This window comes from Erithacus rubecula, assembly GCF_903797595.1.
Source record: "Erithacus rubecula genome assembly, chromosome: 11".
Taxonomy (NCBI): Eukaryota; Metazoa; Chordata; class Aves; order Passeriformes; family Muscicapidae; genus Erithacus; species Erithacus rubecula.
This window is the reverse complement of record NC_136663.1, coordinates 14,428,029-14,444,082: the sequence shown is the minus strand read 5'-3', so window position 1 is coordinate 14,444,082 and position 16,054 is coordinate 14,428,029. Positions and strand designations below refer to the sequence as shown.

At 38.7% G+C, this 16,054-nt stretch overlaps 1 protein-coding gene across 14 annotated transcripts in view; it reads right to left on the bottom strand.

Moving 5' to 3' along the window:
- The window catches only part of TRIP12 (thyroid hormone receptor interactor 12), a 78,563-nt gene that overhangs the window by 47,228 nt on the left and 15,281 nt on the right, over positions 1–16,054 (bottom strand). For all 14 annotated transcript variants that reach the window (XM_079315592.1, XM_079315583.1, XM_079315595.1 and 11 more), the window contains exon 2: positions 4,459–4,605. In XM_079315592.1, the coding sequence (XP_079171718.1) occupies positions 4,459–4,556 (98 nt within the window). In that variant the 5' untranslated portion in view covers positions 4,557–4,605. The remainder of the gene's footprint in view (positions 1–4,458; positions 4,606–16,054) is intronic.

Genomic DNA, 16,054 nt, shown 5'->3' with positions numbered 1-16,054 from the left:
ACTTAAATACTACTCCTAAAGATTCCTTATGCAAGAAGCACCACTGTCATTTAGTGCCATTAATAAAAAAATAGTAATTTTTGCAGCACTGGTAAAAAAAGTTCTAGTACACGGGCCCACTTCTATTACTCTATACCAACACAGTGAAACACTGCTCACAGCTGAAAGGAACAATCAATTGCTCCATGTCCAGAAAAGATCTTATTGTTTGCTTCACAATACCACTTCCAAACTGCTCCCATTCAAAGTAAATCCTATGGCATCACTGGGCCCTAAGCCAGGAGGGCACAATTCTTCAACACACATGGTAACAATGTGTGTTAATACAGTTAAGAAAATGACAATAAGTACCTTCCACCCCCTCCTCCTACCCCTATGAAAAGAAAGCTTCATTAACACATCTGCTTCAGTTTACTGCTTCGAAGGGAAACCTAAGCATCATCATTGCTTCCTTAAACACCTGCAAAGAGTCACCCTTCAATGGAGAGTGCTCCAAGAGATGCTTCAGACAGGGTTCATGCTGTACCATCTTAAAAATGTCACTGTAACAGTAATTCTAAATTCAGAGGTAAGCACTAAATACTTTTCAAAATGGTAGTAAAGCCATAAGAACTGTAATACCTACAAGAGATTAAATTAATCCAAAAGAACAGTTATTGTAACATCATTACTGACAACAGAAAGTGAAGAATCACTTTAGTCCAAGTTCATCAAGGCCAATTTGCTTACATGCATACTTGGGGAGGGAATGACACCTCCAGTTCATATACCCCTTCTCAAATGCAGGCCTCTCTCTTCTTCTAAAGAAGAGCCCACATCATTGGTACAGCACAAATTGCAAATAAACAGCATCTGTCTATACTTCCTTGAGTCTAGTACCATTGTTTGTACCTTTGAACAATACACCTCAAAATCAAACTCTCAAAGCTCCTATCAGGCATCCCTTTCTCACTGTGACACAAGCATTGATGTTTTGGGGACATCAAACAAGCCCAGTCTAGAGGAAAATGGGTTTGCATTGTTACTTCCAGGTTAAGCCAGCCCGTCAATACTCAACAGGAGGGGGATTTCTGCATTTAGAACAGACCAGAAAGAAGTTTGGAAGTTCCAAGGTCTTCATACAAGTAAACAGTAGCAGTTCAGCAAGTTAAACTGGCAGAGTTTTAACAAAAGACCTTTAAGCTGTAGAAGTGTGAAAGATTATAAAAAGACATACATTAGTACTGCAGATTTCTCCTCTTAACACCTTTATCAACTAAAGTCTCTTGCATTCACTCACCCAGCCAGAGCATAAAAGAAATCGAGGCAACTCTAAGGCTATTACAAGGCCATCCAGCCATACAGCCCGCTTACCTTGGATTACTGGCCTTCAAATCCAAGTCTGAAATTATGAGTGACAAACTGCATAAACTCTCCAAGCTTTCGTCACTTAATTTGTATTTTAAAAATGCACACACCACAGCCACAAAAAAGCTTTAAGAAAGAAGCTGTTGCATTTCCAGCACTGAGAAAGCTATTTATACAAAGCAGAAATGCAATCAAGTACACAAGTTCAGGCAGTATCGAAACCTGTCCTTGCTCGAAGGGTTATGATTGCATATCTATGACCAAAGTGAAGTAATCTCCAACACTTCAGAAGGTGTGGCCCTTAAGTCTGCCTACAAACTTTGTGGCTAATTTTAGGCATGAAGCAACAACCCTCTACAGAGTCACATTACTATCTAATTCCCTCTTTTTTATTAGGAAGGGGGAGTGTTGGGAGTTTTTAATCTTCATGTATTGGTTTATTGTTTATTGGGAAGGGTAAGAAATATGTGGATCTAATAAAGTGCTGACTAAAATCTCACACTGTCTGTACAATAACATCAATAAGTAGTAGGGATCAACAGAAGACCTATAAAGCAAGACAGTTGCCATTAAGGATCAGAGTCCACCATCTCTGCATTTCAATGATTTCTACTTCAAAGCATACCAGATTACAACCATAAGCAGCCAGCATACACAAACTGCTCTCAGAGCACAACTTTCAGTTTAGTTTCATCCAAAAAGATTCCCATTCAAGTGCTCCAAGACCATTCCACATTAGCCAAAATGCAGCAGGTAAGGATGACTGATTGGCTTCAAAAGAAAATTCCTAGCTCCAACTGAAATATTAACATAGATACATCCCAAGTTCAGTTATTTGCACAATATGAGCATATTATTGAAACTAGTCTTTCCACAGTTTGCTTATTCTAAGTGATTTTACAGCTCAAACTGAAGAGTTTCGTTTTACTGATGAATGCAAGAAAGACCAAAGATAAATTGTCTCAGGCATCCCAAAAAAAACAATGCAAGAAAACGTGCATTATTTTTTGCTCAGTGTTTATTTGGTTGGTTTTTTTTTTAATATAGCAGCTAGAGCAGTGTTTATCACCGGAGTACAGCAAGGCATAACAAGACACATCAAGCTTGTGAACTCCAGACCCTCCTGTATACTCCACAGCAGCAGAACTGAAACATACTATACCACTGCATGCTAGATACACAGAAGGGTGAGTCCTGTGAGGTTTGTGTCCAAAAACTAAAAACTCATCTGAGAGCCTGATTCTCTTTCCCTGTCATCTGCAAATATTTTAAGGACCTGACAGATCTCAGATTGGTAAAACAGAATACCCATTTTTGCCCAGCACTTTACTAAAAAGGAGATGCTGATGACAGTAAAAGATGAATTAATTTTAAATTTTATATTAACCAGCATGCTTCAACCAGGCCTTTTTATAGGTTCTGCCAGCTCAAAATGCTTCCTCAGAAATGCAAAGGCAGGGGATGTCCTGTTCTAAAGAGACCCAGATTCAAATAGGAGGATTGTAAGCTTCTTCCACTCTCTTGACTTGAGCAAGGAGCTCTGGTTCTGATAGAGGTCTAACACAGTTTAAGAGTGCAATACATTCTTGTTCATGGAATTTTGGCACAGATCTGATGAGGGGTGGAAGAAGTCCAGTCATTTTAGACAAGTGAAATCTTCAATCGTATGACAGCGTAACAAATCACAACACACCAAAACAACAGATGAGTTCCTTTCTTAAAATGAAACAGTGCTACCCTTAAAATTCTTCAGTTTGTCTGACTCACTGTGGAGCTTCTCCCTAGCATTCTGCTGTAAAATCTGAACTAACAGTAGATATCTGAAGAATTCCCCATCTCATCACCAAAGAACTTGCCTCCAATTCTTTATTCTAGAAGAGCTTTATTCACCCCAGGTGAAGCTCAGTATCAAAGAAAAGAGTTGGTAGGGAAATACCTAATTTAAACATCCATTGAGATGCAGAGACAACACAGAATGGGCAGAAGGGAATGAAGGGCACACTATGCTTCTGTTAAGAGCTATTCTCCAAAACCAATTCTAGCTTACAAAATAACCAGCTACGTAAGGCAGCAGCTTCCACTTCATCCTGCATTATTTGAGGAGAGAAGCCTTGTATTTATCATCTGCTCTTCCACTTGTACAGCAGACTAGAGAAAGTGAAGATGCAATTTTCAGACTGAATTCACTCTCCCCAAACCTCCTTAAAGTTGGCCTTCTTCATCCATTCAACAGTTGTTCAACTTGTTCTGTTAGACTTTGCACTAGTAAGTCTACTACTACTTACACTAGTACACCTCATCTTCATTAAACTTCATAGCCCAGTTGCTTCTTAGCAAAAAACTTTTGTGCCACTAATCTGTATTATTTTAATACTCATCCCATAACAATCAAACCCAAGGTACACATATTCAACAACTGCATCATTAATGTATCTGAGGGAGTAGACTATAGACAGATTTGCCTACCATCACACCATAACCTTTCTTCATTAGACTGATCTTTTAACAAAGTTAAAGAAATACTTATACCCATACAGGCTTCATTCATGGCAGTAACACTACAGTCATCCATGGAAAAGTTTTAAGGATCTTTGTTCTGCACCACAGAGGCAATCACAGAGCAAATACAATCTGGTCTGCTTACTCACTATATCAGGCATACTAAATGATGACAAGCGTTTTTTTTTTTCTTGAATTATTCAACAGCTGCACAGGATTTATATGCAGTACAAAGGTAAAAAGTACCAGTTATTCAGTCTTCTCCAAGAGGAACACATTTTCCCAGACTCCCAGTAACAGACTCGCCCTGCCATCCCCCTCCCATATTTTTAATATCAAGGAAGAAACAGGGGGAAGAATTTGTTATTACCTGTAATCTATGGAAAACAGCTTTTTTCCCCTATAGCTCTGCTACTGCTATTCTAGCTGAACTGGTATAGTAGTGAGTTATCCATGGGTTTGCCCCACGCAGCAACAGTACAGGTAGCATTTCAGGGGCAAAAAGATTTTATATAAGTTTCAATGCTTGGATTGCAAGATGAAAAACATTATTGTCTAGATCACATCCATTACACTGTTAGACATTTGAACACTCACAGACAGCAGCCATACCTTCCTCCTACTGCGTCGTCTTGTGGCTGGGCCCCGGCAGTGTTCCTCTGTGAACGTCGCAGTGACCCCCCTGGATTGTTATTAGGCCGGTTGGACATTGGCACCTCTCTCCTGAAGGGACATACCCTTTCTAGACACTATCATTCACTGAAAGACAAGAGAGGAAAAGCATAAGATATGTGGTATGAAGACTCACCACCACACCTCCAGAGGCAAATCTAAAATTCTACTTTTTAAGCAAAAACTGAAGACAAAACTTTCAAACAATTTTTAGTTAAAAGACACACGGACAAGGTTCTTCTCAAGAAGATTTAGAACCTTAACACAGAGCACCCAGGTTTTGGTATATACAGCACGCAGATGATATACTGAACTAAATGACCTTTAAAGATCCCTTCCAACCCAAACTACAAACTCCTCTATGATTTTGTGATGATACGCTTCTTTTCTAGCAGGCTTCTCTAATTATAAGGAGACAGGACAAACGCAATTTAGGAGAATCTGTGTTTATCAATGTTATCAGTACTTGATAGCAACAGTATTCAAGCATTTTAATTTTCATTGCAGGAGATTACAAAGCCCATTTCAGGAATAAACAGCAGTATTCACAACCTAACTATGGTGCTTTCCAAACAGCTTCTTTCTCTAGTCTGATTTATGCAACTTTCATTTGCATAAAGCAAGATACATGGCCATTCAGAAAAAAAGATCTAGCTTTATAATCAGGAAGTTATACTCATGAGAGCTAAATTAAAGGGAAAAGGTATTTGAGACAGAAGGATTATGAGCATACAATTTTTTTTTTAAATAATCTATGATGGCTTTGTAGAACTACTTTTGGTATTGCTTTGTGACTCTTAGAGGTCTACAGATACTATTTTGGCAGCTATTTATAGAATACCACCATAACCCCCCAGCCACAGTCCTCAGAAACACATTTCAAGAACAAGCCTTGGTTAATTCCTCAGTAAAGAGAGGTGACTTCGTATCCTGTGCTAAATTGGTATTTTCATGTAGAGCATAGCAACAGGACCACAACCAGCAAATCCAGTTTTACTGTTTCTAATTTTGTGGAATCTGGTAAAAAAAAAAAAAAAAAAAAAAAAAAAAAAAAAAAAAAAAAAAAAAAAAGGTATTTGCAGGTGAAAAAAAGAAGCTGTAAGAAGGAAATAACCCAAGTTTAAGAACTCAGCAGTCTGTATGCTGATTTGGTACCTATTATATCCAGAGCACAATATACATGAAGGCTGTCACAAAAGTTTAAAATGCTGCAGCTTCAGATTCAAATTCAAATGTCTCCAATGAAATAATTTTAAAGATCTGGCATTGTCAGTAAAAACAGTGAATAGCTGAACATAATTGTCTGTTCTTCTGAAAAGGGCCTATAGAAGTGAACAAAGGTGACAAGAGGGGAAGGGGGGGACAAAGAAAGAATCCTAAATGATGCAGTTTTACAGTAGGCCTTAAGAAACCAGGCATATAAACTCATATTATGCAAACCATTACCTCACATGATGCTAAAAGGAATATGTATATCATCCATATACCTGCACAGTACAGGAAATTATTGATCAGGCTTCTGCTGGCTCAGATTCAGTCTTGTTACACTATAATAATACAACCTAATACTGAAGGGTCACACTTAGCATGCCAGAAATACTTTAAATATTTCCAGGAATTGAGTAAGAATACAAGTTAGGCAGAAGAATTGCTCTCCATTCTAATCACTCCATCACAGGGGTCAAAAGCATCTTTTGAAAGTTTTGATGTTTTTTCTAGTAAGAGCTCCAACACGGCAGCAAACTGCAAACACAGAAAGTAGACTTAAATAACAAATCACTTTTACCTTCATTTCGTTTGGGTTTTTGTTTTTTGTTTTACCTTATGCTTAGGAACTTGAAAGAACCTAAGTAAAGCACAAAATACACAATTCCACAAAGTATAGTTGTTTGATGAACCTCTTAGATAGAAAGCCTGATGACTAAGCTGAGAAAGCTATAAACATTACTACTCAAAAGGTGAACTTTCCCTCTTCACAATTGCTTCTTCTTATTCAAACTCCTTCACCAATGCCAGGATTTCCACTAACAGAAAGTTTTAATGCGTTTCAGTAAGATGCAACGCCAATCTACAACTTCTTATACTTTAGAGCACAAAAATATTTACAATGACACAGAATAAGCTTGAAACTGCTGGAAATCATACCGGCCTGCTGGTGTAGCCAGATCAGTCAAGTTGAAGAGATCTAAAATTGTAGCATCCTCTTCAGAACAGCAATGCAAGAAACAGAGCCCAGCATTAACCAGGCTGAAAACTGAGCAAGGGCTCAGCACTACCCAGGGGGTCCAGCTGAAGTCACATGCACTGTCAAATGTTGTTGTGCATTCTCTTTTTATTTCCTTGTATTCAAACACCAAATGAAAAAAACCTACCTCTCTCCTATCAGAAATGAAGTGCATTTTGTGCATTTTCCAAGAGGAAGGGGTAGTGTCCCCTTCTGCATGACGGTCTGCTGGCACTGAAACTGCACCAATGTCAAACTTTCAGTTATAGTACAAAATGGTAGCCACAGAACTATTGTCTCACCTTGCACTGATTAAAATGTACATTCCAGCAGGTTTCATTCTGCAAGGAGCAGCGCTCACTTAGACCTCTGCTACACACTTTAACCATGCACTTTCCCATCTAGGGCCAAAACATAGGCTTCTCCACACACCACCACCTGAAGAAAATATCAGGCAGGCAATCCTAGCTCTCCCTACAGAAACTTGAGTTTAACACTAATCTGCCTGGTTTTGTCTCTCACAGACTTGAATTTACTCAGGGTGGCTGATACAGGGCTGTATTTTGGATTTCTGTTGAACACAGCATTGATAATAAAGCAGTCTTGATAATACAGATGTTTTTGTTATCAGTGAAAAGTGCTTAGACAGAACCAAGGCCTTCTCTGCTTTTTGTACTGTTAGTCATGTTGGTGAGGAAGCTTGAGGTGCATGGGAGGCTGGGACAAGACCCAGCAAGGAAAGGTGACCCAAACTGACTAAAGAAGTATTTCAGACCATATGACTTCTTGCTCAGTATATAAAGTGGGAAGAAGGAAGAAGGGGAGGACATTTAGAGTGATGGTGTTTGTCTCTTCTGGAGAAGCCTGAACACCTGCTCAACCATGGGAAGCAGTTAATTCTTTGTTTTCCTTTGCTCGTATGCATGGCTTTTGCTTTTCCCTATTAGACTATCTTTATCTCACAACCCACACATTTTCTAGTTTTTACCCTTCCAATTCCCTTTCCAATCCCACTGGTGGGGGAGTGAGCAAGCAGCTGCCTGATGCTTGATTGCTGGCTGGGATTAAACCATGGCACAGGGTCAGCCAGACACTTTGTCTGTGCTTAGAAGTTACGTAGCACAACATGTTGTCATACACACGGTATTTTCAGCTGCGTAGAAGAATGAAACGACAACTGTTTTATCCTGTAAGGCATCTGTCAAGTAAAAATGATGTCCAGAGTTATCTTCTATATTGATACCTCTCAACTTAACTGCAATTCTTATTGTGTGCTTGTTGCCCTAGACTCCCAGATTGCTTTTAAATACAATGCAACTTATGATTCAGCTGTGACCTTTAACATCGAAATGCCAACATAAGTTTCACTGCAAGCCACACCATTACCATGTGCCCAGTTAGTCAAGTAATGAAGAGACATTTTCACAACTGCACCTTCCACATCCTAAAACAAGAGAAGAGCCCAGAGGTTTCTAAATCTCAACTGTTCTTATTCAGACTCATCCCTTGATCACAGCTCACTCCACACACTCTGTTTCTTTCCCACTGTCAGACACCTACATTCAAAAAAAAAAAATAAAGTGCAACTCAGTAGAGACCAGATGAATGTGCCAGTGCAGTCCTGCCAGATTTTAAGACAGTTTCCTCAACTACACTGCTTCTTCCCCACACCCACAATAACAAAAAGCTATAATCATCCATCAAACCTCCATGGTTCCAACAACAGACAATGCTATTTAGGAAATTTTAACCTCAGGTCTCCTTCTAGCATAAAATTATCTTCACACAAGCCTTTTTAGTTAATGTTTCATAACTCCATATTCCTAGCTATGATGATGCCAAAGCATGGGCCTACAGAGGCTCTCATCATAAGCAGACTCTTCAAAATGAGGATGAATTCCAAAAACCAGCATTTCATCAACTCACAACATATCTTCTACAGCCATGCAATAACACTGCTATCTAGCACTTATTATGCTGCATAGTATTTCTGAGTTTAGCAAACACTATTTGATTACTATTAAGAACAGTCTTAGTTATTGTATAGGAAAGCAACTATAATGCTTCACCATAATACCTGCTGCCTGCTTGGGGTTGAGCTAAATACACTGGTCAGCACCCTTCCTCTTATAGTTTAGTCCAAAAAACCCAGTGCCTTAATAATGCAGCTGCTGCAACAAACCAGCTCCTTAAAATTGTACAGACTTACTGCCCTGAAGTCAGAATTAGGCAAAAGTGGGGGGAGAGGGGGGGCGGGAGCAAAGGATCCTGTCTTCACAGGAGGATGTTTATACACCTTGCAAGTTCAGAACATTTTCTTCCAGCAAGTTGCACATCCTGCCAGCCAGAACCCAGAGTTCAGCATACATAGCAGAAAATATTAAACCTAAGACTTCATATTTGTATTCCTTTACTTCAATGTAGACATTAATTTACTTCATCAGCCGTTTCTGTGATAAATCTTGTCATTTAAGATAGAAACAACACTCTAAATATATAAGCATACAACACATTTAAGAGCTCAGACTTCAATTGTGACTAAACCGAAGAAATTACTGCCTACAGTTTAGTAACTGCTGAATTGTTTCAGATTTACATCATTTTCAACTGATCTCAGCTGCACCTCATTTTTGCTCACTGTTCACAAGGTTCTCCTCATTAACCTGCAGACATACACATCTCTTTACTTGCCTTACAAGCAAGCACTTGCAAGTACTCAATTACTACTTCTACTTCAATAGCTCACTTAAATTAAGATGACTTTTTAGTCCAGAGAGTTGCTTTAAATTCTGTCTTCTGCAGCTGATTTTGACACAATATTCTCCCTCCCTATACTCTCCAAATTCAAGAGCTATTCATTCTTTTTCCACTGAGGTCCTCACCTTAAACAGATTTTAAAGCTCCACAAAGGCAGAAGTTTGTATTTTCAGTTTAGCAGCCTCTGGTCCCTTCTTGTAGATGTGGCTCATGGAAGAATTTTAGGGGAGTTTAGGGATTTAACATACTGAAAAATTCCTAGAGAAGTTTTCTGCCACATGTCCTAAACTCTCATCATCCCTCCCTTCTTCCTGACAGTAAATTTCTATACACAAGCAAAGGGAAAATACATTCTCCCATGAACTGCAAGGTGCTCTAAGGCACAGGAAGGTATATATATATTTCATCTGCATTCATGCAAATCCAGAGTTATTCAGCTGCATGAAACCACTGAGCCTCAAGAAAATGACAAGCTTTTCTTCTTTCAACATAGGAAGACCGAGCTAACACTTAATTTCCTTATCTGCTCCCATTTCTACCTTATCCCCATGAATAACCATAAGTTGTATTCAAGATTCAAGGATGCCAGAGTGCAGAGGCTTCCCTGCTACATTGCATCTAATGATGTAGAATTCACATGGTGACTTTTACCAGAATAACTTCCTTTAATACAAAAACCACACAAAATCCATACTGAATCACATAATAAGCTGGACCATATTCTCTTTGTATTTTCCTTCTCCAATGCTAGAGAAGAACTAGAGAACTACACACACAGAACTGCATGCACAGACATCCAAAGTACAGCAAATTCAGTACACACATTAAAATCTCCAGGATAAACAAGACTCTACAGCCTTCTAATGATGTAACATACCTCACTGCCAAGATGATAGACAAATGGGTATCAAGGAAGTTTCTTCTGCAAACAAGCACATACAGTTGTAAGGAACAAGATTTCTACAACTCTGGCAGATTTGTATAGCTATATCACTTTTGTCACTTCTCTTTGAAGACATTAATAAGGTATAAATTGGAAGACAAGCAGAGTTTAACAGCATTCAGAGAGGCAAACTCCTCTTTGGACCAGATGTCTTTTTGATGCAGAGTTCAACTAAGTACAAAAATTAAATCAGAATTATTTTAAAAAGCCTTGGCTGGAAAGAATCTCTTGAGATGATATGGACCAACCATCTGCTGAAAGTAGGATCTCCAATTACACTACACAGCTCTCACCATGAGAAATGACAATTGCTAACTATTTTGACAAAACACACTGAGTCCTGAGCAAGAGGTGAGTCACAAGAGCTACCCCGCACAAAGGGAAAAGGGAAACAAAAACAAAAAAAAAAAAATCACAAATTAAGGTATCAAAGTCTTGCCATATATAAAAGTATGCAAAGAAGACACTACCAGAATATCAGAAACTTTAAAAATTCATGCTATAGACGTCAGTTCAAGCAACCTGAGACCTCAGATCTAAGATGTACACATACCCAATGACACACTCCTCATCCCTTCCAAGGACAACTGCTCTGAGAAAAGATCTAAGTATGGCCCAGCTCCACACTGCATTCACACAGAACTCAGAAAGACCTCCCTCCCCTTTGGTTCCTCAAAAGCACAATCCCATAACCTGGACTAAAAGGAAGAAGTAAGAAGAATGGGCATGTAAGCTACTCACTTCAAAGGAGCCCAGTCTCTGAAGAGATTATAATTAGGACCAGCTCATATGCTCATTTTTTACACTGAGTAACTTCAGACAATACATAAGTTCTTAGCCAGAGAATAATTTTCCAAGTTGCCAACAAAAAAGAGAAAAATTTCAGTAAAATAATTCTCCCTAGATTCACTTACAGTGGAAGAGTTTTTTATAATTTAGCTTCTCTGGAATCAATAGGCTGATTTCAATAGAAAGAAAAAAAGTAAAATAAATCAGTCAAGGAAAAGAAGTTATTCCCTGTTCCTCTGTCTTGACAACAAAGAGCCACAAGAAAATTAAGGCAAACTTTGGGCCTTGCTACATTAGGAAGTCAGCTTTCCCTTTCCCAGGCTTTCAAGAGGTCAGCCCTTGTCTACCCTTCCAGCCAAGACAGCAGCAGTGCTGAAGGCCACCTCAGCAGAAAAGCAAAATGAGTGGCTAAGAGCCTTACTAGGGAAGTTTTCAGACTGCATTTATGTATATATTGTCTAATGACAGAGAAAACTAGGACAAGAAAGTCTTCGTATGAAAGAGGAAGGGTGAAGAGCAAAAAAGTCCATGTTTGTCATGTCCTACTGCTAACTGGAAGTTCAAATACTCATTATCTGCAACCAGAAGATTTAGAAGTTCCCACAGGTGACAAGAACACTGAAAACACCTCTGAAAAGATGCACAGCATTATTCCCTAGAGGAATGACCAGGCTGTCAGGATTATGTGATCCAAAAGGTCATCCATGCCATGACCCCAAGAAAGCAAAGTAGCACATTAACCTACTGACTTCTGGCTACTGTCCTCCTGAGAGGACTGGAAGATATGAAAAGTCAAGTATTGTTTAAGAAAAAAAAAAATAAAAAAATCTATGTACACATCACATGTTTCAGTGTTGTTAAGAACAGTTCTGTGACAATGACTGAGTTGCAGAAGCTGAATAGCCTACCCTGCTTCAAGCAGGTCAATTGAATTTCAAGTCTGAGACAGCAGAGACTTTTCAATGGACCTGGTATAGGAAAAGAAAACTAAAGACTTCTTCAGGGACCTGGAAGAAATGTAAAAATTTGTTTCATTAAGATTACAGAGAAGTGACAACCATCACTCCTTTAGAAAGAAAACAGTGGATTGGCCTTTACACCACAGCCCAAACCTCAGTAAGTCCTTCTGGGCTGCAGAGAAGTCAAATCAAAACTGCAAATAGGTCAATACAAATACTCAAAATTACCAAGAAGTACAGGTACCACTGTCAGTTAACAATACAATTAACTTGTCAGCTGAAGAAACAAGAGAAACCTATGGATAGAGGGGAAGGCCACAAGTTAGCTAAAAAAGACTGAATTAAGCACCTGTAGAAGTTAACACAGCAGAACATTCCCACTCATCTAAATAGTTTAAAGGAAGAAAAAACCCAAAAGCTTGTACAGTATACAAGGGCAAGTTGAGGTGTATCAGGTAATACTGTACAACTGGTGTTCCTAGTTCACAGTACACAAGAATCCAGAGGTTCATTTTGTTACTGAAGGAAAAAAAAAAATCTTTGCATTTGTGTACTGAGAAATCAAAACCAGGTCTAAATCTTAATTGAAATATTGCAAGGGTTCAGAGGTGGTTGAGAACATTAAGACAGTAAAAGCTTTTACTCCTATAGTCCTTTTTTTCCTCTGGAAAAACAAACTGCAGTCTGAGGAGAAAAATTAGGGAAGCTGCATGAAAAAAATATAATGGTCTCTTGAGGGCATCCTTCTACAGTTCTGCCACATTGCTGCTTTCTATCTTTTATGTTCATCAAGAACTGAAATATTACAATTTGTGTTACTCTTTGGAGTGCACTTTGGTTCCCAAAACAACACACGCATCAGCCAGATCTTTGATCCTCATCCAAAGGAGAAACTAGAAAAAACACAAAGCATTTCATTTTTTTTCCTCTAACTTCTCTGTAGTTTTACATTATGTATTGAAAGTGCTGTCAACAACAACTATTCTTCTTGATTTCAGGTGCACAAGTAATAAAGAGTTAACTATAAAAATAATCTCCTAGAACATTTACTCACTACTTCATTCAAATAATTTGCCCTTGTTAAAAAAAATTCAAATATTCAAGTTGTTCTTCTCCAAATAAACCAAATTTGATATCTCTCCATGTCACTGTTCTTAACACGTCCAAACTAGTTCAGTGACAAGTTTTCCTCTAGTACGTGGTCTGACTTGAATTTGTTAACAAAAGGAAGGGAATGCTCTCTCTGTGGCAGAGTGCCAGGACTCCAAGCTTCAAGAAAATATTTCCACGTTTACAGTACCTGTAGTTTCTCAGTCTAAATTCAATGATCTATATTATTGTGGCTTCTTAACCAGCTAAACATTAAGTTCTGTTGCATAATCCAGTCAACACTGCAGCAGTTAAGTTTTTTACTACAGAGATAAAGAGATTACAAAATCATAAAAACCCAGCAACTCCCGCATCAAATCTATATCTATATCAAGGAATAGTCTGATCTGGAAAGCTGCAAGCCAGTGACAGCTCAGCTTAAGAAGCAGCCCAGAGGTTTTAAGCCATGTCAGTAACACAAGATTTGTTAGACCACACAGAGAAACAGGCACACACAAACAACAGCAAATGTTTGCTGCAAAATACTGAACCAGGTTCCAGATCTTTCTTGACAGGTCTTTTTCCCTTCCAGTACAGCAATGGGAAACAATGGAAAAGTGAGGAATAAATATGTTCAAAGTTTCATCTTCTGTACACTTCTGTACACAGAGCAAAATTTTTCTGCCAAATGAGTCCTACAGCAAGAGCTTGACTTCACCTCTACAGGACCTTCAAAACTACTTGTCACTACTGCTACTTACTGACAAAGTCTACACTATGAGAGACTCAGGATGCAATTCTGCTACCAGGTGTTCACAGAAGTATAGCTTCAACTTGTAATAACAATGAAAATAGCTCTTTTCCCTTTTAAAAAATCAAACAAAAGCAGGTCTCTCCAACAGAAAATAACGCATTCTCCAACAGCCAAATTCTGACCAAAACCATGCTGTTTGTACATAAAGTGAACAGATGCGAGTTCTTTCTTGCAGACTTTTAACTAAAAAACATCATAAGCAACAAAAGTAAAATCTTACCTGATCTTCATTTTCAGATTATCTAGAAACCCTTGTTTAGTAGGGGCCAAAAGTCACTATCTGAACTGAGGTTTAAGCTTTCACTAACAGTACAATAAAATTTTAAAACCCAAAACAAACACAAAACCACATTGTCTGGCAAGAATGAAGACTCTACTCAGAAGACAGGAATTCATTCGAATGAGGAACTTTATCTTCTGTGAGATAACATGAATCAAAGCACAGAATTCTTCATGAAGTACAGATCAGTGACACTGCCAGAAAAGAAGGCGAGTCAGAAGCAGGTGGTCAAGCTAAGACCAAGTAAAACAGGTGTGGCAAAGTTGGGAAAGGAGGTACTTATTACCAGAGGAATAAAAGAAAAGAACAGCTGAGTGATTTGTACAAATTTCAATTTATTAGCTTATTTCAGTACTTTCATGCAAGTGAACCAAGAGGTACTCAAAACTATCACCCACTCTACATCTGCCCTGCCCAATGCTTAATGCCCAGCTGTCTTCAGGCTGCATAGCTGCACTTTCTGACACCACCAGTCTGAATGCAGAACCTACTGCTCAAATACCAAGCCTCTTCCCTATTCTAATACTATAGACCAGATGGTGCCTTATTTGCAGTTTGCTATTCAACTGCATCTGGCACACACGGCCCCTAAGCAAAACCAAGTGCAATAGCACAAGACAAACAGTGATGCAGTGCACAGCCGTGTCCTACCTGCAGAGCCTGTTAGACAATACATGCCCCAGGTTCCAGCATGGAAGGTTTTCTGAGACCTGCCAAATTCCTAATCAACTTCTGCCAAGCTGTCTTAAATTACTGAGATACCTATTGAATTCAGTGGCTAGTAAAATGCAGTTTGGTCACCCCAAGTCTAAATTAATGCAAGAATATCTCTGCAATCTCCTACACAACTAAAAGGGTCCAGGCAAAACCAAAAAACTTTAATCAGCTATTAGACTGAAGAAATTCAGAGACTGCATGTCACAGGAAAAAGAAATGCAAAAACCAGTTGACTTGTATACGAGGATTAGAAAAGTACCACAGATGAACCCAAGAGTACAGGTGTAAGGGTATTATAAAAACAAGGTAAATAAGCAGAAGATTGAGTCTTCATTTTGATAACACTCAGCTTCAGCTCTAAACCAGTCTACAAAACTGTTCAGTAATAGCAGCATGTCTTAAAGAGAAAAAACTACAAAGACAAAAGCAAAAAATTCAAAAAATAACTTAAGCTTCCAAGGCCAAACAGAAGGCACTCATCTGTTTTCTACTCACCTAGAATGGGTCCTCAGATTTTTGCATCTTCAAAATGTAATTTAAAAAGTTTGGGACAAATCAGGAGGAATTCAGGAGCTTTTGTGTTATTTTCCTAATCACTGATGTCTAGCACTGATTCAGACTAATGCCTTTGGAGGCTTTGTTTTCCACACTGGCTCCAGCAGGTTATGCTGTTCTGAACAGAGACTTCATCCAAATGCTACACAGAAAAGGTCATAGGCCTAATGCATAGCAAAGAGTCCTACGCCACATGACACAATCTGGGAAATGGTTTAATTGCAGTAATTGAGGAAGAAATCCAATTAAAACAGGTTAAGTTTCCGGCTTCCTCAGCACTAGATCTGCATATGGATCTTTTGCTATCACAAGAACACTGTTAACAATAAATAAGGGGATTCAAACACATTGAAGTTTTCTAAACTGGGCAATGTTCAACCCAGCAGCATCTTGCAACTATATTCCACAG